The 21,900-nt window shown below is 51.9% G+C and overlaps 1 protein-coding gene across 3 annotated transcripts in view; it reads right to left on the bottom strand.

Annotated features, from left to right (window-relative positions):
• The window catches only part of IGDCC3 (immunoglobulin superfamily DCC subclass member 3), a 51,393-nt gene that overhangs the window by 2,258 nt on the left and 27,235 nt on the right, over positions 1–21,900 (bottom strand). For all 3 annotated transcript variants that reach the window (XM_045395606.3, XM_015452958.4, XM_005559816.5), the window contains exons 3-9: positions 4,931–5,075; positions 4,409–4,539; positions 3,877–4,014; positions 2,409–2,567; positions 1,083–1,248; positions 555–802; positions 193–357 (exon numbers count right to left, since the gene is read on the bottom strand). In XM_045395606.3, the coding sequence (XP_045251541.2) occupies positions 193–357; positions 555–802; positions 1,083–1,248; positions 2,409–2,567; positions 3,877–4,014; positions 4,409–4,539; positions 4,931–5,075 (1,152 nt within the window). The remainder of the gene's footprint in view (positions 1–192; positions 358–554; positions 803–1,082; positions 1,249–2,408; positions 2,568–3,876; positions 4,015–4,408; positions 4,540–4,930; positions 5,076–21,900) is intronic.

The following is a 21,900-nucleotide window of genomic DNA, read 5'->3' on the forward strand; positions in this document are numbered from 1 at the left end:
CAGGGCATGTGCTTACGAAAGCAGCACCTTCCTATGAATTAGAAAAAGAAGCCCTTTCCTCCAAGTAGACTCAGCCCTGACAGGCTCAGGGCCGGGCATCCAGCACAATGCACAACCTGAACAAGTGTGCATGGTGGTTCTGCTCTGATACCCTGAGTGCCTGTGGGTTTGTGCTCCACATCCAGGCCTCACCTTCACCCAGGGTGCTGGCTAGGGTGGGCACAGAGGCTGAGCTGGCCCCCCTTGGTGTGTAGGCCTTGATGTAGAAACTGTAGGCCGTGGAGGGCTCCAGGTCGCTGACCAGGTGCTGAAAGGTGCTCTTGCTGACTGCTTCCTGATACTCCAGCTCCGGTGGGTCTGGAGAGGCACAGGGTGGGCAGGGGAGTGTGAAGGACTGGGGGAGTCCTGCCAGCATTGGTGAAATGAGGGCAGCCAGGGTGCCCGGGGGGACAGCGGGGAGAAGGAAAGGAAGGCATCGGGTCAGGACGTGCAGGATTGGAAGGGATGAGAGATAGTGAATTAGAGGAAGGGGGAGCAGAGCTGGCCGCGCGCACCAGCAGCCTTCCTGATGTGCAGGACGTAGCCGATGATCTCCTTGGTGTTGGCCAGCGGCTCACTCCAGGACACACGCACCTCAGTGGAAGACACAGAAACCGCCTGCACATTGCGGGGAGGCCCAGGGAGCCCCTCAGCCCACAGTACGGTCAGCCTGGCACTGGCCTGTGATGAGCCCGCACTGTTCTCAGCCACACACTGGTAGATGGCCTCATCTTCAGGACCGATTCCAGAAATGGTCAGTGTGCTGCAGGGGAGAGAGAGCCTCAGGTTCCCTCCTTCTCCCTGGAGGTTGACCAAATCTCCCCATTTGAGAGATGGAGAAACTGAGTCTTTCCAGGAGACTAATGACTTGTGTGAAGTCTCCCAGCAAGTTGGTGGTGGAACTGGGACTCCAACCCAATCTCCAGACTCCCAATTCTGTGCTCTCCCTGGCAGGAGGTGCACAGTCTACTCAGGCCACTCACTCCAGGACCCCCTTTCCTTGCTCTCCCAGGTCCTCACCCCAGCACACACCACATACGTACCTGTTGTTGTTCTTGAGCCTGACGTGGCCTCCCGGCCCCAGCACCTGTCCGTTCTTCAGCCATGTGACGTGAGGCGGTGGCTCACCCTGGGCTTGGCAGGTGAACATGGCTGTGGTCCCAGCTGGCCTGGAGATGGACTGGGGATGCTGCACAAACTCAGCTGGGGCTGCGAGTGGGGTCAGGATGGTGGGGTGGGTACAGACAGAGACAGCTGTGAGTGACGGCATGAGGAAGGGAACAGGGGATGGGACCAGAGATACACAGGGCGAGAGGTGGGCTCCAAACACACATCTGCCCCCTGAAGACTCCTCCAGGTGGGGCCTAGCCTCTACTCCTGCCCAGCTCAGGAGATGGCCCACCTCCCTCTTCCCTCCGCTCCAGGCAGACCCAAGAGGACTCCTTTATAATGACTATTTAAAAGACTGACATTTGTATCCGAAAGCAATCAAGCTGAGCTCCCTGTTCAGGAAATTGTTAAATAAATAAATGTGCTAATAGGTTTGGCTGCACCTCCAGAAAGCAGTAATGACGGGGAGATGTATGAGCCTCAGTACCGGGGGCCCCCTCGCCCCCACATTCAATTCCGCTCTCCTCCAATCCCAGGCCTCAAGCCTCTATTAAAACCGGGAAATGAAATGCTCCATCACTTTCATTTGGACAGATTAACGGCACATGGAATGCTAAACAAACGGGCATTTAAGTTCCTAATTCTCCCACTTCCCACCCTTTCCCCCGCCTCATCTCCGGCAGGGAACAACCACAGGAAAACCCTGAAAATGTTCATCCAAGCCCAGTGCATGGGGACAGTTAAGCCCTATGGCCAGAAGCCAACTAAAGGACCTGGTAGTGGCAGGGCTCCGCCCTGCAGGAGGGGAGGCAGCTTTGAGTGCACAGTGAGGCTGCTGGCGACAGCGTGAAAATGACAAGCAGGCCAGGAGCGCACAGGCAGGCAGGTGTGAGCATGGACGTGCCACACGTGTGAATGAAAACAGCACGTGGGGAGACACGTGTGAGCGACACAGGTGGGGACACCAGCTGAGATGAGAAAGTGGAAATGACTCCCCGGGTATCGGGGCGCTGACGGCCCCCCGAGGGCATGGAGGGGCTGCTGCATGACCAAGACGGTCCACCCATTCTCAATGCAAGCATTTGACTGGAGAACACACCACCTTTGTCCTGGCCTGGGGGCTGGTGAGGGGCGAGGGGCAGGGCGAGGGCGAGTCCAGGAGACTGGGGTGAGACAGGGCCCTGGGGTTGGGCATAGGCTGGAAGGAAGGGACTATGTGGAGATCCCTGCCCTCCTCCCCAGGGTTGGCTGATCCATACCTTGCACCACCAGCCGGCCCTGTGCTGTTCTCCTCACCCGGGTGCCAGGTCTGTTGGCCGCACAGACGTAGACGCCGGAGTGCTGGACCGTCACGTCTGAGATGATGAGGTTTCCCGTGCCCAGCACCTGGATGCCCTCCACCCCAATAGGGCGACCATCTGGGGAGGAAGGGGAGGGGGGATGGCTGAGGGTCAGATATAGATGTGTAAGAAGTAAAGGAAACTTCCAGAGGGCTCGCCCTTCCTCCCGTCTTCCAAGGAGCCTCAGTCTTTGACTCTGCCTCTTCCCTCCCAGGCACCTTAACTGGAAAAGGCAGCAGAGTGCAGCACAGAACCCTCGCGCCTAGCAGCGGATGCCCTGTCCTGAACCTAGCATCACCACTGACTCACGGGCCACCTGCAAGGCCCTTCCCTTCTGTTTCACAATCTGTAAAGTAAGGAGTCTGGATTAGATTGATGTTTCCCAGCCTGGTTTTTCTCTCTGGATCCACGGTCACATATCCATTCTATGCCTGGATGGTAAGTCACATCACGGTACTCCTGTGACCTGGTACAGGGGGGACCCAGTTAACTTTGTTTCCCAAACTTGTTAGACCAGCAGGCCATTCCTTCTCGCTTGACAGATCATGCTTTGGGAAATGCTGGACCAGATGGTCCCTGGAGTGCCTAGAGGTTCCTCCTAATGGTGAGGCCACTCTTCCCAGTCTCTCCCAGGGACCCGAGCCCTTCCCCCACCCCTACCAGGATCAGATTAGCACAGTCAGAATACAAGGAGACAGCTCCCCATTCAGGCCCTGAAGTGGTGAAATCTACTCCATTATCCTGCCTGCTGCCCCCTCCCTCCCCATCACTCAGCTGCTACAATGTGGCACAGTCTCCCTGTGAATGCGGCCCCACCCCACCCCCTCCAGAGTTTCCTTCCCGAGTGACCTTTCCGCTCAGACAATGTGGGCCCATCTGCACCCTTTCATTTCTCTCCTTCAGCTGCCTGGGGATTTAGGCTGGGGGACTTAGGGGGCCAGGCTAGAGATTGGGGGGCCCAGAGTGAGGATCTAACAACTGGCTGGGATTTTGAGGGGCTTGGGACTGTACAGCTGAGGAACACGGCCAGGGTATAGAGGACAGGAATGAGCAGGAGGGGACAGATTCTGGGGTGCTGAGGGCTGCTGAAGGGTGCTGGGGTCCCCAAGGCCAGGGTGAGGGGAGGACTGCCAGGATTGGACAAGGTAACCCAGGGAGCTAAGCCATCCCTGCAGGGGGAGGGAGAATGGGGTGGACAAGGGGGCCTCCCTGGTCCTTCCAAGAGAGGGAAACTTACCCTCTTCCCAGATCACAGGGATAGAATGGACCCCCAGAGAGAACAAACAGGATTCCAAATTCCCCGGGAGCTGGGTGAGGAGTTTGAGACTGGCCCTCCCAGGGGGTGGGACAGGCTGGGAGGGGCAGGGGTTGTGGGGATGAGGCTCACCCAGGCGGCTCCAGGACACAATGGGGCGCGGGTTGCCCGTGGCGACACACTCAAGCACCGCGGTCTGGTGCACCGTCAGGGTGAGGTTCTCAGGCCCCACGAGGATGGCTGGCTCCTTGTAGGCCCCAGAGCCCGAGCCTGGGAGGAAGATGCCACATTTCCTCACTTCAGCTGGGTACTTTCCTGCTTCTTCACCCCACCCACAGCCCAGGACACAGCGGGTGCGAAACAAACACCAGTCCAGAAACCAGGTCCTGTGGGTAGAGAGATACCAGGGGACCAGGACATTCTGGACATCCGTCCCTCTCCTGCTGGCCCTGCAGGACTGCCAGCAATGGGGGAGTCCTGGACATCAGCATAGGATGGGATTCCCAGGGGGAAATGAGCCAGAGATCCCGCCTCAGATTCCTGTGCACCCTCACGCCAGGCAGCACAGAGCCCGACGCTCTGCACACATGTGGCCGAGAAGGCTGCAGAGGCCAGTTGCAGCGGGTTGATCTAAGGTTGGGGGAAAGGGCCAAAGGACCCTCACCTGACACGGTGAGCCTGGCCCCGTGGCTGATCCGGATACTGGCGATGTTTGAGGCCACGCAGTGGAAAATGCCACTGTCCTCAGCTCGAAGTCCTGTGATCTGCAGGACCCCCTTGGGCAGCAATGTGTACCTGTTGAGGGGAGGGACACAGTTGGCCACCAGCACAGCCATTGATATAATCAGCCACAAAGACTCTGGGCATCCAAGACACAGCCCAGGCCCCAAGCACTGCACCGTCCCAACATCATCAGACTCACACTGGGACTTTCAAAGGTGGATATACCCTCAATTCCAGCCTTGACAACGATCACACACAATCCTCAGACACATCCATGAGCCTAGAATCTGGGCCCAGCAAATCATGTGGATACGCAGTCTAAACTGCGGTTGCAGAAACACCACTGTCTCAGGCACCTGTGGGCACCAACTGCAGCTCCCAGAGCCGCGGGCAGTCCTTCTCTAAGGCCAGAGTCACTGGCCAACTCTTTGTCCTCCCTCTGTCTTTCCCACACGTGACTCACCTCTCATTGTCCGTGTCAATTGGGACTCTGTTCTTCTCCCACGTGATCAGAGGTTCGGGAAGCCCATGGATTTGGCACTGGAAGCGGGCCACACCACCCTCCTCACCCACGGTGGCCTGGGGATGCACGTGGAAGTCCGACATGGCTGGGGGAAGAGAAGTGTATGAGTGCGGCGCGCTGCTGAGGGCAGAGGGGAGGGGAGAATGGGCTGCAGTGGAGTCACAGGCACGGAGACCTGGAGCCCACTCCATCGAGGGGCAGGAGTTTTCCTGCAAGAGCGATAGCTTGGGGGACCCATCAGCACTTACTCCAGCCTCCAATAGCTAGGAAACATCTCCCCTAACAGGTGGTATAGGCTGGGCTGGGATACTTTGTAAAAAGTCTGGACAAACTTCTGGGTAACAAACCTCTAATAAGGAAATCCTGGGCTGTTCGGACTTCCCTTGGAGACCTTGGTCCCCCAAAACTGACCCATGAAGGCCAATCAAAGCCCTGCTCCTAAGCCCCACACCCCACTTTTTCAGCTTTCAGATTCATTTTCATAAACTCTCCCTAAGGCAGGAAAGGGCTCAGATCCTCAGTGCTTCACATTTTATAGAATTGGAAGCTGAGGCTCAGACAAGGGAAGCAACTGGTCCAATGTTGCCCAGCAAGGACACTGGTCATCAGGCCCTGGTTACCAGGCCCGGGAGCTTTTTTTGGTCCCTCCTCCTCCTCCTACTCCTCCCACCCCCCAGTTCATCTGCAGTCTCTTGATGCACCTCAAGAGGGTGTTGCATCCATCCAAGGTGACAAGCCTCTCAGAAGACTGTCAGACCTACCAATCTACATTTCAATGTGTCATAAATATTCAGGAACCCCTCCCCACCTTTTGGGGATCTGAACTAACCGCTTGAACTCTGGTCTGCAGAGATCATCAGTGCAGAGGGGCTGCGGTGCACCCTCCCCTCCCAGTGACAGGCTGGTTAAGTGTTCCTGCCCACCCCCGTTTCCACCCATGCCCAGACCCCACCCTGTAATGCCTGGGGAAGGAGCCCCTCCCACTTGGGTTCCCAGCTTCAGCACCAGGGCTGCGATTTCATTAAAATCCACTTTGCTTCAAGTGCGGGAAGGCGGTACACCATCTGTCCAGGCAGGCAGCCCCTCGTCTCAGGCACTCCATCAACTGGGACAGTTGCTCCCCTCCCAGAGGAAGCCCTCCCCCACAGCAGCAGGGACACTGGAGCTCATCCTGGCTCCTGCTCCTGGCTCCCTGGTGGGGGAAGGCCACCCTCCCCGTGGCCCCCATGCCCCATCTCAGGCCCCCTCAATCCACCAGCCTGATCTGGCCTCCAGGGTGGCCCAAAAGGCGAGCCTTTGTGCCCTTCCACCCAGAGTCTCTGGGGGCTGGCTCCTTTGTGGCGTGTTCTCCATCTCATTTGCATGTGGTTCATTAAATATAAACATGCATAAAAAGTCCCCCGCCCTGCTTCCTCGTCTTTGAGGGCCTCCTGGGAGTGTGGCTGATGGGTATGTGCGCCTCTTTGTACATGTGTGCAGGGCTGTGTCTCCGTGTATGTGGTCTGAGTGTCCACGTCTGGACAGGAATCCGTCCACTGCTGCGGCGGGTGTGTACCTCTGGTTCGGTGCAGGTAATCAATCACACACATCCCCACATAGGTGCAGCCCTTATAAACAGTACCTTGGGGCCCTGGGGGTGGGAGGTGGGGGGTAAGTGTCCCAGCTGGTGCTCCCATCAGGCTTGGTGAGAGGATCCCCAGGGAGCACTGGGAGGTCGGCCTTCCTGGTCTCAGGCCAAAGGCTGTGTTTGGCCAAGGGAGGTCAGCCCAGGGTCTTGGGGGAGGGGGCCGAGGTGCTGCTGGAGCCCCTCTACTGCCTCTAGCCCTCCACCTCCAGGAAGGCAACTGGGTGCCATGAGCCCAGGGAGTGGAGAGGGCATCCAGGCTCCCAGGTCAGCTGTCTACGTCCCCCAGGCCCTGCTCCTTCGAAGATGGGGAGCTGCCTGCCTCCTCTTCACTCCAGCTGGAGAGGCGCTCGAAGTCCCCCAGGGACCTGGGGTGGGGACTAATGGCTCTGCTGACTACAGATGCCTCCTCATTAAGGAACGAATCCTTTTGTGCTTCTAGCCCCATTCTGGGCTCCCTGGAGGCACCCAGTGCTAGAAGCTGGCCTGAGGAAATATACAAGGGCAAGGGCTGCTTCTTATCAGGGTGCTGGGGATGGAGAAAGTCTGGCTTCCACTGCCTGGCTCCCTCCTCCTCCCCCCAGCACTAAGCAGCCACAGCACAGTTGGACATGGCGCTAGAGCTGGAAGGGTCACAGGTATGGAGCCAGTCTGATATCCTTCATGTGTACAGTGCGACTGACTCCTACGGGTCCCCTGAGGCCGCCTGGATGCAGTTAAGTCCACCTCCTGCTCACATTTCCCATCCATCAGAGCAGCACCTTGCTGTACCTTTCCATCAGCTTTACTTGGTTACAGTTCTGCTAAACATTTAATTTGAAGGGTAGCTTTAGGCTGGGCGCAGTGGCTCAAGCCTGCAATCCCAGCACTTTGGGAGGCCGAGACGGGCGGATCACGAGGTCAGGAGATCAAGACCATCCTGGCTAACACTGTCTCTACTAAAAAGTGAAACCTGTCTCTACTAAAAAGTACAAAAAACTAGCCGGGAGAGGTGGCAGGTGCCTGCAGTCCCAGCTACTCGGGAGGCTGAGGCAGTAAACCTCTCCGCCGTAAACCCGGGAGGCAGAGCTTGCAGTGAGCTGAGATCCGGCCACCGCACTCCAGCCTGGGCGACGGAGTGAGACTCCGTCTCAAAAAAAAAAAAAAAAAAAAAAAAAAAAAAAAAAAGAAGGGTCGTTTTGCCTTTAAGAGTAATTGAAAATCATGAATCTGAAGCTAATCTCTTTATTTTAGGAAGGGGAAACAGAGGCCTAGGCTCTCTGCTGGGATGTCCCTTAGTTCTGCAACAAGTTTCTCACTCTCCAAAGCCAGGTAACCGCAGAGTGGACTGCATGTTGGACTAGCTTCTTCTCACTGTGCGGTGGAAAAGTAATGAGCTCTAGGGAAGGCTCTTTACCCCCACCCCTGGGAGTCCAGCTGGCTGCATAGGTGTGGTCCAGGAAGGGCAGGTGCAAGAGGAGGGTGTGGTCCTCTTCATCTGAGGCTCCTCCTTCCCTCCCTTCCTTATACCCTCTCTCAGCTTTTTGGTCAGTCCTGCATATTCCTTAGGTGTCCCAAGATTTCTGTGAGACCCTGGGCAGGCAGCGTCCTCTCAGCCACAAATGAAGGGAGTGGACGAGCCACTCTTCAGGGCCCCTCCAGCCCTGCCTCCCCATCTGTCTTCATGAACAGGATCCACAATCTCTGGGCCAGCAAACTCAGCTTAGCTAGAGTCTCCTAAAATCTTCCACGTACATCTGGTTCATAAGCAATAGTATTTTTTCTGTTTTTTCCTTTTGAGACAGGATCTCACACTGTCACCCAAGCTGATGTGCAGTGGTGTGATCCTAGCTCACTGCAGCCTTGACCTCCCAGGCTCAGGTAATCCTCCCACCTCAGCCTCCTGAGGAGCTGGGACCACAGGTGCATACCACCACGCCCAGCTAATTAAAAAAATTTTTTTTTCTTTTTGAGATGGAATCTTGCTCTGTTACCCAGGCTGGAGTGCAATGGCATGATCTTGGCTCACCGCAAACTCCGCCTCCCAGGCTCAAGCGACTCTCCTGCCTCAGCCTCCCGAGTAGCTGGTACTACAGGTGCACACCATCATGCCCAGCTAATTTTTGTATTTTTAGTAGAGACGGGCTTTCACCATGTTAGTCAGGCTGGTCTCAAACTCCTGACTTCGTGATCCGCCCGCCTTGGCCTCCCAAAGTGCTGGGATTTCAGGCATGAGCTACTGCGCCTGGCCAATTTTTGTATTTCTTATAGAGATAGGGTCTCCCTATGTTGCCCGGGCTGGCACACAACTTTTTTCTTTAGGAAGTTTGAGGAAAAGGGATGTTGGGGCCACTTCAGCCCCCTCAGGGTGGAACATGTTTGATTCACAAGTGTGTTTATGCCCTGGCTTGTGCCAGGAAGCCACAGAGCTGGGTGGACTGTCCCTCATTATGTCTCTCTAGGGAGAGGGTCCCTGGGCAAACATGAGGAAGTAGGGCTGAGGGCTGGATGTCAGGGCACCCTGAGATCTGAACGAGTCACCCTGCAGGCCACTGTGTTGCTGATGACAGTACAGATCAGCTAGTGTGTTAGCACTGAGTATTTATGTCTGGTGCTGGTGGTATTGTGTCTGTGGCTGGTACACCTGACAGTGGTGCTGTCACTTTGGCTCTTGATGCTTTACACTCCTGTGGATATCTGTTGGCCTGGTGGGGACAGTTTTGGGTCTCTCACTTCAAGCTGGGTGATGGAAGGTGGGTGATGGGCAATGGTCTTCCAGGTGTGAGGACCAGAGAAAGCGACAGGGAGGACAAAGTCCTGTTTGGCAGTAGTGGGGAGAAAGGAAGAAGGCACCTTTGTCTACAGCGATCTGGGAAGGAATCTCCCAGCCCCGCCCTGCCCCCACCAGAGGTGCGACCAGGTTGTGGGGAGAGACAGAGGGCAGAAAGTGAGCTTAGCAATTCACAGGACTGGAAGGGAACAGAACACAGGCAGGAAACAGTTCCTGGAGACCTCTATAAATCACCCAAGGGGAGGGGCCTTCCTGAGAGCCAGATCTAGGGCCGCTCAGGGAGGGGAGGGGGACTCTCTTCCTGGTCCAGGACCTCTGGTGAGGTCAGGCCTGGATCTGATTAGACAGGCTCCAGGGGGAGGTGGGGGGCAGCAAAGGGTCGAGGTAGAGTGCTGGGAAGGAAGCTCAGGCCCCCCACCCTTTGGCCATAGCCAGACTCCTATCCGGTGTGTGATGGTAAAAAAATCTGGGGGCATGTTTGGATGGAGAATCCAAAACATAACCTTTGCAAAAGCGAGGGGCCCTGGGGCTCTGAAGTGCTGGCTGTCCCCACCTCATACAGCCATTCAAGAGGGGCAGTTGTGAACCACAGACTCTTCTGAAGGCCACCAAGGCCTATTCCCTCCTTGTATCCATCCCTGCCAAAGACCAGGGACACGCAGCCTTCTGGATGTCCAGCCCCTCCTCAGACAGGTGGGATGATGATCATGTTTTTGCTTACTCCAGACACATGCCTGAATCCCATACAGTTCTACCCACTGCCCCCAACTTTTCCCTTTAGAACCATAATTTTTCTTTTTTGAGATAGAGACTCACTCTATCACCCAGGCTGCAGTGCAGTGGTGTGATCTCAGCTCACTGCAACCTCTGCCTCCTGGGTTCAAGGAATTCTCCTGCCTCAGCCTCCCCAGTAGCTGGGACTACAGGCGTGTACCACCATGCCCGGCTAATTTTTGCAATTTTAGTAGAGACAGGGTTTTGCCATGTTGGCCAGGCTGGTCTCGAACTTCTGACCTCAAGTGATCCACCTGCCTCAGTCTCCCAAAGTGCTGGGATTACAGGCATGAGCCACCACGCCCAGCCCACATTTTCCAATATAGTGGCCAGCTATTAAGCACTTGAAATGTGGCCAGTCCAAATTGAGATGGGCTGTAAGCATCAAATACACATTGGATTTTGAAGACCTAGTATTAAAAAAAGAGAGAGAGAAAAGACCCTAATCTTAGGGAAATGCAGATCAAAACTACAATGGGATGTGTACTATCAAAAATACAGAAAATAGCAACTGTTGATGAGGATGTGGAGAAATCAAAACCCTTGTGCACTGTTGGTTGGGATGTAAAACGGTGCCGCTGCTGTGGAACACAGTATGGTAACTCCTCCAAAGATTAAAAATAGAATTAGCATGTGATCCAGCAATCCCACGTCTGGGTATATACCTCAAAGAACTGAAAGCAGGGTCTCAAAGAGATATTTGATAATGTCTATAGCAGCATTATTCACAATAGCTAAAAGGTGAAAGAAACTTGTGTCTATTGACAGATGGATAAAACAGATATGCTATATCCATAGAGTGGAATATTATTCAGCCTTAAAAAGGAGGAAATCCTGACACATGCTACAACAGGGATGAACCTTGAGGAGGACACTGCTAGGTGAGATAAGCCAGTCACAATAAGATACTGCATAATTCTACATATATGAGGTACCTAGAGCAGTCAAATTCATAGCCCATAGGGCCTTACATCATCAGAGGACTTTGAGTAAGTTTCAGTCATCAACATCCCATGTCTGTGATGTCCAGTGTGGTAGCTACAAGCCACATGTGGCCATTTATTTATTTTTTGAGACAGGGTCTTGTTCTGTCACCTGGGCTGGAGTGCAGTGGTGCGATCTCAGCTCACTGCAACCTCTGCCTCCCAGGTTCAAGCGATTCTCATGCCTCAGCCAAGTAGCTGGGGTTACAGGCACCTGCTACCACGCCTGGATAATTTTTTGTATTTTTAGTAGAGATGGGGTTTTCCCTGTTGGCCAGGCTGGTCTTGAACTCCTGGCCTCAAGTGATCCTCCCACCTGGGCCTCCCAAAATGTTGGGATTAACAGGCATCAGCCACCATGCCCAGCCTCACATGTGGCCCTTTAAATTAGAATTACAGCCAGTCGCAGTGGCTCATGCCTGTAATCCCAGCACTTTGGGAGGCCAAGGTGGGTAGTTCACATGAGGTTGGGAGTTCAAGACTAGCCTGACCAACATGGAGAAACCCCATCTCTACTGAAAATACAAAATTAGCCAGGTGTGGTGGCACATGCCTGTAATCCTAGCTACTCAGGAGGCTGAGGCAGGAGAATCACTTGAACCCAGGAGGCGGAGGTTGCCGCAAGCCGAGATACTGCCTGGGTAACAAGAGCGACACTTCGTCTCAAAAAAAAAAAAAAAAAAATTAGAATTACATACAATTAAAAATTTTAGTTCCTTCCTCTCACTAGCTCCATTTCAAGTGCTCAGCAGCCACAAGTGGTTACTGGCTACACTATGGGTCAGCACCAATACAGAGCTTCAGTCATCACAGAGAAGTCTATTGGATAGCACGCTGGTCCAGACCTGAGGCAAGGCCGTGGACTCCCCTACCTCCCCTACTGCCTTCTCTCCTGCTCATGGTCTCTCTGGCGGTCCCACCAGAAAGCACCCCACCTCTCCATCCTCATCACTGGCCAGCCTTGCCCCTGCCCGCACCCTCCCCTCTTAGACACGTGGACTCAGAGGCTGATGACGAGGCCCACACCGGATCCCACGCTAAGGCTGTCACGCTGCAGGGCAAGAAAGGCCTCACACGGAAAGATTTCTGTTTCCAGTGAGGAAATACTTGCTAAAAACTTTTTTTACTTTTGTGGTTTTATTTATTTATTTATTTTTTTTGAGACAGGGTCTTGCTCTATCGCCCGGGTTCACCTCGACCTCTTGGGCTCAGAACTGTTTGAGGTAGCGGTACAGGGAGGAGATTAATGGTAAAGGTTCTGGAATCGTACAGAACTGAGTTCAAATCTCAGCACCACTATTATGAGCTGTGGGATCTCGGGCGAGTGACAGAATCTCTGGAAATCTCTATTGTCTCACTTATAAAACAGGGATGATCACAGCTCACGTTGCTAGAGCCACTGCAATAGGGGGATTCAACGGGCTATGTTGGTAAACTGCTTAGCGCAGGCCTTGGCAGAGAGCAAATACTGGCTGGCTATCTATTCTTGAGGGAAGATGGTATAATCTTGAGTTAAAAGGGAACTGAGAGGTTGTGGAAGAGCAGGGCGGGGGGTCAGGAAGAAATGGTGGTGGCTCTCTTCTCCCTTTAAAGGGCAGCCTCTTTCCTCAGAGGGGATGAGGCTCGGGGAGTCCGTGATGGAGCTCAAGCTGTCTGGAGAAGGGAGTAAAAACTGGATTTGCAGGGCCTGAATAATGTGGGAGCAGGATATGGGGGGGGCGAGCAGCAGGGTATAAACCAGAGCCTCTTCTACCTTACTTCTGCCTGGGGGCTTCACAGGGGTCCCAATAGACAAGCTGTCAGTTGGAAGAGGCCACTGGGTAATTGAGGCCTTAATTTCTCTAGTAAAATGTTTATGAAGCCTATAAACCCAGCCCTTTATTGGCCAGGCTCATTCCGGGGGTTGGATGTGGCTCTCCGAGGTATAGTTAAAACACCTGCTGAACTCAGGCACCCGATGGCTACTCTGGCCTCCACACGGACCCACCGGAGCCACCAGGAAGAGTGCTAGTGGGGCACAGCTGGGGCAAGACGGCCCCTGGAGGGCAAGGAGGCCAGCCATGTCGAATGCTCTTTAAACTCCTCAAGGCAAATGTCCCATCTCTAAAAGTCTCTGAGGAGAAAGGTGGTGGAGAGAACCCTGAATCTGGGAGAGGCTGGCCACTTGCTCAGGGTCCCTGGTGGGGTAGTGGTCTTGTCAGCAGGGTTCTCTGGCCCAGGCTCACCCTTCCCAACCCTCTGTCCCAGGTACCCATCATTTGGGTCCCCACTTAGCCCCTGACTTTGGCTCTGCTAGGGAAGAACCCCCACACTGACTGGCTGTGATCATCTGGGGTGGGGGAAGCATGACTTACTTCCCTGGGCTTCCAAAGGAGCGTCTGAGAGTTGAATGAAGGCTCTGAACCCAAAGAGTATGTTCTGAGAGAGGGGAAGGCTGTGTGGCATCTGGGTGTTGGAGTGGGTGGGAGTGGGTATCGGAAGATGGGTGTCTGGCATTTACAAATAGCCTCAGGGGACTGTGGTGGCTTCGCTGGGGGTGACTGACCCATCTGGGACTTTGCCTAGTGACCCTGCTCTGAGGAGCCTCTGGATGTCTTTGTCTGCCTTCTTGGTCTCCTCACGTCCTTTACCCCCTGCCTTGGGCCCCTGAACCCCAGCCCCTCCCTCCTCCCTCCCTTGTTACCACCAGCTCACCACTCCCCCACACCCAATTCTAACACAAAAGGCAACTTTGTCTTTCAAGTCAGCAGCCATAAATCCACATCTCTCCCCTCTCACAGCCACCTCTGACAAACAGAGGCCTGGATGAAGGAGAGGTGGGGGGCAGTGGGAGGTTGGATTCCGCTTTGGGAATGTCCCCACATCTAGCTGTTGGTCCCCTGGCTGGCGGACTGGGTGAAATGGACTACAAGGCCAAAGGCGTGGCTGCAGGGGAGGCAAAAGGGCTCTCAGCAGCCTCCAGGCTAGACTTTTACAAGCCAAGGGGAATAAAACCGCTTAAAGTCCTGCTTTTAATTACTCAGTCCCATAATTTGGAGGCTCCAGTTCTTCCTCCAGATCAAGCCATGAGCAACTCCTCCCTCAGTGGAGGGTGTGAAGTGTGCCTGGGGGTGTGTGCTGTGGGATGCAGGCAGGGGACCTGCCTTAGACAGCCCAGGGACTAGGGGGCGCACTGCCCTGCATTTCATGGTAGTGTCTCACATTGAGGGAGGAGGGAAAGGGAGAAAAGCATCTCCTGCGCCACGTGACCACCCCACCAACCCCACGGCCAGGTTTTCAAAAGCAGTCCCAGTTTCAAGTATTTTGCCGTGTTTTCATCCTACATATCAGGCAATGAATCAGGATGTGTCCTGGTTTTTGGTTTGGGAAATACAGTCATCTGTCCTATTTACACAGCAGACCCACTGAGTCAACTGTAAGCATTCATTCAACAGATACTTACTGAATGCTAATGTCTCAGACAGGACGTTCTGGCACCCCAGGAGCAAACTCTCTCCATCCCACAAATCCGTCCTTAGGTGTGCACACCCAAGCTCCTAAGAAACATCAGAAGGTTGAGGGCCAGGTGCAGTGGCTCACGCCTGTAATCCCCAGAACTTTGGGAGGCCGAGGTGAGCAGATCGCCTGAGCCCAGGAGTTTGAGATCAGCTTGGGCAACATGGTGAAATCCTGTCTCTACAAAAAATATACAAATTAGCCAGGCATGGTGGTGAGTGCCTATAGTCCCAGCTACTCAGGAGGCTGAGGCAGAAGAATCGCTTGAGTCCAATAGGTTGAGGCTGCAGTGAGCTGTGACTGCGCCACTGCCCAGGTAACAGAGTGAGACCCTGTCTCACACACACACACGCACACACACACGCACACACAAATACAAAATAAATAAGAAAAGAAAGAAAGAAAAAGAAAAGAAAAGAAAAAAGAAACATCAGAAGGATGAAAGCACCAGAGCCAGGAAGGTCACTGTCACAGTAATATGGTTCTGAAAAACAAAGACCTGCAAAGGCCATCAATAGGCAAAGGTTAGATATTACTTCCATCTGTATAACTCTGAGAGGCAGGGATTACTAGCCCTTCTAAGTTAGGTAACTTGCCCATGGTCACACAGCCAGTCAGTGATGTTAAGGCAAACATTTGGACTTACAATGGTCTGACTCAAAATCCAAGGGTCTTTGCCTTCATCACAAAGCTGTCCTCAGTGGGGAAATACACATTCAAATGACCCTTAAACATAACTGATGAGGCCTAGACTCACCCAGAAAAACACAGAGGCACACAACCTCTATGTTGCTAGACCCTTACTGCCACCCTTCCTACTCATACTCAGAGTCACCCATGACACAGCAGGCTTCACTTCAACTCCCCCAGGGTTTGGTGGTAGGTTTTACAGAGAGTAACTAATGCAAATAAGCACCATGATAAGGTGGTATTATCACCCCCACTAATGGGCACTGTGCCGCCACATGGCTCCTAATTTCTATTAATACAGGCATATAAACAACCAAGATGGCTCTTCCTTGAGCACTTCCAACTCTGCCCTCCAGCAGATCTGAGCTGTGAAGCCTTGCGAGGGTGGGCCTGCAGGTCTGTGCCTGTAGTCTAGCCCGTTGGGTTGTAAAAAATACAGAATTTATTTTTCTGTTTTGGGGGGCTCGGGGGGGAAGCACTGTGAAATGCTAGTGGCTTCCATGGAGTAAAAGGGTGGCCACGAGACTCAGCTCTTTTTTTTTTTTTTTTTTTTTTTTGAGACGGAGTCTTGCTCTGTCACCCAGGCTGGAGTGCAGTGGCCGGATCTCAGCTCACTGCAAGCTCCGCCTCCCAGGTTTAGGCCATTCTCCTGCCTCAGCCTCCCGTGTAGCTGGGACTACAGGCCCGCCACCTCGCCCAGCTAGTTTTTTGTATTTTTTTTTAGTAGAGACGGGGTTTCACCGTGTTAGCCAGGATGGTCTCGATCTCCTGATCTCGTGATCCGCCCGTCTCGGCCTCCCAAAGTGCTGGGCTTGAGCTACCGCGCCCGGCCCTTTTTTTTTTTTTTTCTTGAGACAGAGTCTTGCTCTGTCGTCCAGGCTGGAGTGCAATGGCATGATCTCAGCTCACTGCAGCCTGCAGCCTCCACCTCCCAGATTCAAGTGATTCTCCCACCTCAGCCTCCTGAGTAGCTGGGATTACAGATGCCCACCGTCATGCCTGGCTACTTTTTTTGTATTTTTAGGAGCGATGGGGTTTCGCCATGTTGGCCAGGCTGGTCTTGAACTCCTGACCTCAGGTGATCTGCCTACCTTGACCGCCCAAAGTGCTAGGATTACAGGCGTGAGTCATCATGCCCGGCTGAGACTCAGCTCTTTTAACAACTAGATATGTGATCTTGGCAAAGGCAAAGCCCCTCTTTGAGCCTCTTTTCCCTCCTCTGTAAAATGGAGAAATGCGAGTTGGACAGCTCAGTTACTGGGTCTCATCCAGCTGCAACCTTTGAGGCACATCTGCTTCCAAATACCAGCCAATGGTGCAGGGTCAGGGGCTGGGAGATGACTTGGAATTCTTCTCTGCCTTGGACTTGAAAATGTCCAGGCCCAGCAGAGCCCCTCTCCACAGACTGTGCGTCTCTACCGGTGTCAGGGTCACCAATCTTCCTTATGTAAACCTGCCCAGTCCCACAATATCCCTAACTTCCATCGTTCTGGTCAGGACACCGGTGTCAGGGTCACCAATCTTCCTTATGTAAACCTGCCCAGTCCCACAATATCCCTAACTTCCATCGTTCTGGTCAGGACACCGGATCTCCCTCACCTCCCGGAAGGGTGTCTGGTTAGAGGGGCCCAGGCTGCAGCTATTAAGTAAATTGCTTTCACATGACCACAAGGACAACTCAACAAAAACAGATACTTCCCCCGAATTTCCAGAACCATATATTAGGATTTGTAGGAACTAATATAGTTGGGGTTTAGGTAACAGAGAGGCAGGTTGAGATCAGCTCCTGGCTCTGTCACAGATTCCCTCTGTGACCTTTCGGTTCCAACCTTGGTTTTCTCATCTGTAAAATGGGAGTGGGGCAGGATAAGACAAATAATCTCTAACGTCCATACTAACATTAAGATGCTAGGATAACACTGGGTAAAGTGGCCCCTTTCCATCTGTCAGAGGCCTGTGAACCAGAGTAACTCCATCTTAAACAGGAGCTGGGTGAAAGAAGGCTGAAATCTACTGGGCTGCATTCCCAGATGGGTAAGGCATTCTAAGTCAAAGGATGAGATTTTGTCAGCACAAAATACAGGTCATAAAGACCTTTCTGATAAAACAGGTGACAGGCTGGGCGTGGTGGCTGAAGCCTGTAATCCCAGCACCTTGGGAGGCCGAGGCAGGTGGATCACCTGAGGTCAGGAGTTCGAGACCAGCCTGACCAACACGGTGAAACCCTGACCCTACTAAAAATACAAAAACTAGCTGGGCATGGTGGCGTGTGCCTCTAATCCCAGCTACTTGGAAGGCTGAGGCAAAGCAGGAGAATTGCTTGAACCTAGGAGGTGGAGGTTGCAGTGAGCTGAGGTCACGCCATTGCACTCTAGCCTGGGTGACAAGAGCGAAACTTCATCTCAAACAACAACAACAACAACAACAACAAACCAGGTTGCAGTAAAGGAGCTGGTCCAAGCCCAATAAAACCAAAATGGACACGAGAGTGACCTCTAATCATCCTCACTGCTACACACTCCTACCAGCGCCATGACACTTTACAAATGCCATAGCAACGTCAGGAAGTTACTCTATACAGTCTAAAAAGGGGAGACATGAATAATCCACCCTTTGTTTAACATATCATCATGAAATAACCATAAAAATGAGTAACCACCAGCCCTTGGGGCTGCTCTGTCTATGGAGCAGCCATTCTTTTATTCCTTTACTTTTTTTTATAAACTTGCTTTCACTTTGTACTGCAGACTTGCCCTGAATTCTTTCTTCGCAAGATCTGACAACCCTCTCTTGGGGTCTGGATTGGGACCTCTGTCCTGTAACATATTTCTGGCCATCACAGAAGGACTATAGTGCAGAAACGTTTACCCAGCGGCTACCTTTGGGTAAGTGTTGGGGTCCTGTAACATATTTCTGGCAAACAGTGGAAGGGACGATACTGAGGAGACACCCCAACCCAAAGGAAATAGACTGCAGGGCTGATTGGAAGACTTTGGGTAAGTGATGCGGTATCCAGGTAAAGAATGGGATTGGGTTAATGGCCCAACTTCAGGGAGTTAGAGTCTCTTCAAGACAGAGTGGGTTAAAGGCCCCTCTTAATAACAGGCAAGGACGTTTGAGCAACCCTGGGTTAGAGGCCCGACTTAGGAGGGTTAGAGTCCCTTCTAAGATTTAGGGGGTTAGAGGCCCCTCTTGGTAAAGTCCCTCTTGTCTAAGAACAGTTTTGGCACTATGGGATGTTAACTGCTATCTCTTTGGATTAAGCTGCTTTGCACTCTTTGCTGATGGCTGTGGGTTATGGGATTAGGCATGTACAGGATCTTGGGACATGGGGAGCTTTTTCCTCCCTAAAACGGGAAACTCAAGAGCTGCTAGGGTTGCTAGAAAAAATCCCTGCTTGACCGACAGCAGCCATCTGAACTTTTCAGTGTCACTGCAATGCGTGGGTCTTTCTCTGGCCTCCTGATCATTTCGCTTTCCCCACCCTGCCACAGGCAATGCTTTTCTTTCTCTCCTTTCTCTTTCTTATCTTTTCTATTACTCAGGGCGACCATCTTGCCCAGAGACCATGTGTTGAAACTCCTAGTTGGAGGTTGGATTAAAGATGACAGGCTCATCTGGGGGCAAATTTAAGCCTTGCCAGTTTGCTATTGGGTGCTAAGCAGAGTAGCTAATGTCTATGTTTTATTATCACACGTATTTTGCTCTGGCCAGAATGAAAAAAAATAATTTCCCTTTATGATGCGGCTTGGCCCCTGGGGCGATGGTGCCATAAGCCAGATCAGTAGGGTCGCTCAGGGAAAGGGAACCCAGAAGCCTGACATGCCAGCAAAAGGGAAATAATTCCTTACCAGTCAGATTTGGGGTTTCTCTCTCTCTGTGCAAATGGTTGAATGAATGGGAAAAAAATCTGTTATCTCCTTTGTAAAGTTTTGATTAATGCGAAAAATAATTCTAAGGCTAGTCTTAAGCTGGTGTATTTTGTGCTATGAATTCATTTTCTGTGTCGAGGGGGTATTTCAGGATAAAACATGGGCTTAGAACACCTGTAAGTCCACTTTTCAAGATGACTCAGCAAGCTGCTCGGTAACAAACTTGGCTGCAGGTCCCTGAAACAAACAATAAACTGGATGAAGTCTCCACTTTGCGCTATGTTCTTGGGAGCTTCACCTTTTAACCATGTGGTGGTACTTTCTTTTGGTCTCTGCCTTCAGGGAACAGGAATTTTAGGGTTTGTGTCATAATTAACTCAAAAAATGTTATTAAATAGTTAAAATCTTTTGCAAGCTCAAAATTAACTACTCTAGATTTCTTCCGAGAAAGAAACTAGAGATGGCCCCATCCTGTAGCTCAGCAGCTAAGGGTTTTGCACTTTCACAGTGGTGGTCCGGGTTCAGTTCCCCACCTAGGAAGTAAGTTGTTTCTGGTTTAAATGTCTGCGTGACCTTGTCTATTCTCTTCTCTGTGGACAGTCTTAAATTTTCCTTTCTCTAAGCACCTAGGAGGTTACCTTTGGTAAAGATCAGAAGTTAGAAATATTGGCCGCTTGGCCGGGCGCGGTGGCTCACGCCTGTAATCCCAGCACTTTGGGAGGCCGAGGCGGGCACATCACAAGGTCAGGAGATCGAGACCACGGTGAAACCCCGTCTCTACTAAAAATACAAAAAATTAGCCGGGCGCGGTTGTGGGCGCCTGTAGTCCCAGCTACTCGGGAGGCTGAGGCAGGAGAATGGTGTGAACCCGGGAGGCGGAGCTTGCAGTGAGCCGAGATCGCGCCACTGCACTCCAGCCTGGGCTAGGCGACGGAGCGAGACTCCGTCTCAAAAAAAGAAAAAAAAAAAAAAAAAAAAAGAAATATTGGCCGCTTGGCAGGGCTAAAGTTGGGTAATAAGAGATCTGAAAGGATTATTTATTTATTTATTTATTTAATTTTTTTTTTTGGAGATGGAGTCTCGCTCTGTTGTCCAGTCTGGAGTGCAGTGGCTCGATCTTGGCTCACTGCACTCTCCACCTCCCAGATTCAAGGTATTCTCCTGCCTCAGCCTCCTGAGTAGCTGAGACTACAGGCACCTGCCACAGCCTCCTGAGTAGCTGGGACTACAGGCACCTGCCACCACGCCTGGCTAATTTTTGTATTTTTAGTAGAGATAGGGTTTCACCATATTGGCCAGGCTGGTCTCGGAACTTCTGACCTCAGGCTGCCTCAGCCTCCCAAGTGATCCACCTGCCTCAACCTCCCAAAGTGCTGGGATTATAGGCATGAGCCACCATGTCCAGCCTGAGACTCAGCTTTTTTTTTTTTTTCTTTTGAGACAGAGTCTTGCTCTGTTGCCCAGGCTGGAGTGCGATAGCATGATCTCGGCTCACTGCAACCTCCACCTTCCAGGTTCAAGCAATTCTCCTGCCTCAGCCTCCCGAGTAGCTGGGATTATAGGCGTGTGCCACCATGCCCGGCTAATTTTTGTATTTTTAGTAGAGATGGGGTTTAACCGTGTTGCCCAGGCTGGTGTCAAACTCCTGAGTTCAGGTGATCTGCCCGCCTCAGCCTCCCAAAATGTTGGGATTACAGGCATGAGCTATGGTGCCCGGCCAAGAGTCAGCTCTTACCTGCACTTCTGCCTGATATGTCCTAGGCTAGGCTGTATACTTAGTGCATAATTAAAATCTCGAATTTACCAAGGTTTTCACCAAAAATAAAAGTTGCTAAGAATTAACATTATAACATGTAATTGAAACTACTAAAGAAACAATTTAACATGCAAGGTGTGTAAAGAAAGTAAAATGTGTTTTAGTGAAAGATTATAAGAAGTCATGAGAATGTGGATTTTTTTCTGCCTAAAGTATTAAAGGATTGTTTTTAGTAAGAAAAAAAATCTAAAGTTTAAACAAGGTGTGGAAGGTTCATAAAAATTAATTGTAAGATATTCTGTGTGTGAACATATTGGCTAAAGTTAAAGCCGTATTATTCAGTTTTTCCGTAAATTAAACATTGGAATAGAAGCACAACAGGTATTTCTTAGAGCACTAATCTGTTCTTTCACAAAAAAATGTAAAGGGTTATAAAAGGTTTATAAGAATCTTACTGGCCAGGCGCAGTGGCTCACGCCTGTAATCACAACACTTTGGGAGGCCAAGGCGGGCACATCATGAGGTCAGGAGATTGAGACCATCCTGGCTAAGACAGTGAAACCCCGTCTCTACTAAAAATACGAAAAATTAGCCAGGTGTGGTGGCAGGCGCCTGTAGTCCCAGCTACTCGGGAGGCCGAGGCAGGAGAATGGCATGAACCCAGGAGGCGGAGCTTGCAGTGAGCTGAGATTGCGCCCCTGCACTCCAGCCTGGGCGACAGAGCAAGACTCCATCTCAAAAAAAAAAGAATCTTACCTTATGGTTAAACATTAACATTGGGTAAATATGTCTATAAAGTTTTATTTAAAATTGGGTTTAATAGTACATTAATGTAAAGGTGAAATTTGGCTTATTTGGTACAAAAATCATACAGGAAGCATTGTCAAATATGAAATGGTGTTTTGCTTTCTTTGGACTATATTTGCATAAATGTGTTATTGGTATA

This window comes from Macaca fascicularis, chromosome 7 (assembly GCF_037993035.2).
Source record: "Macaca fascicularis isolate 582-1 chromosome 7, T2T-MFA8v1.1".
Taxonomy (NCBI): Eukaryota; Metazoa; Chordata; class Mammalia; order Primates; family Cercopithecidae; genus Macaca; species Macaca fascicularis.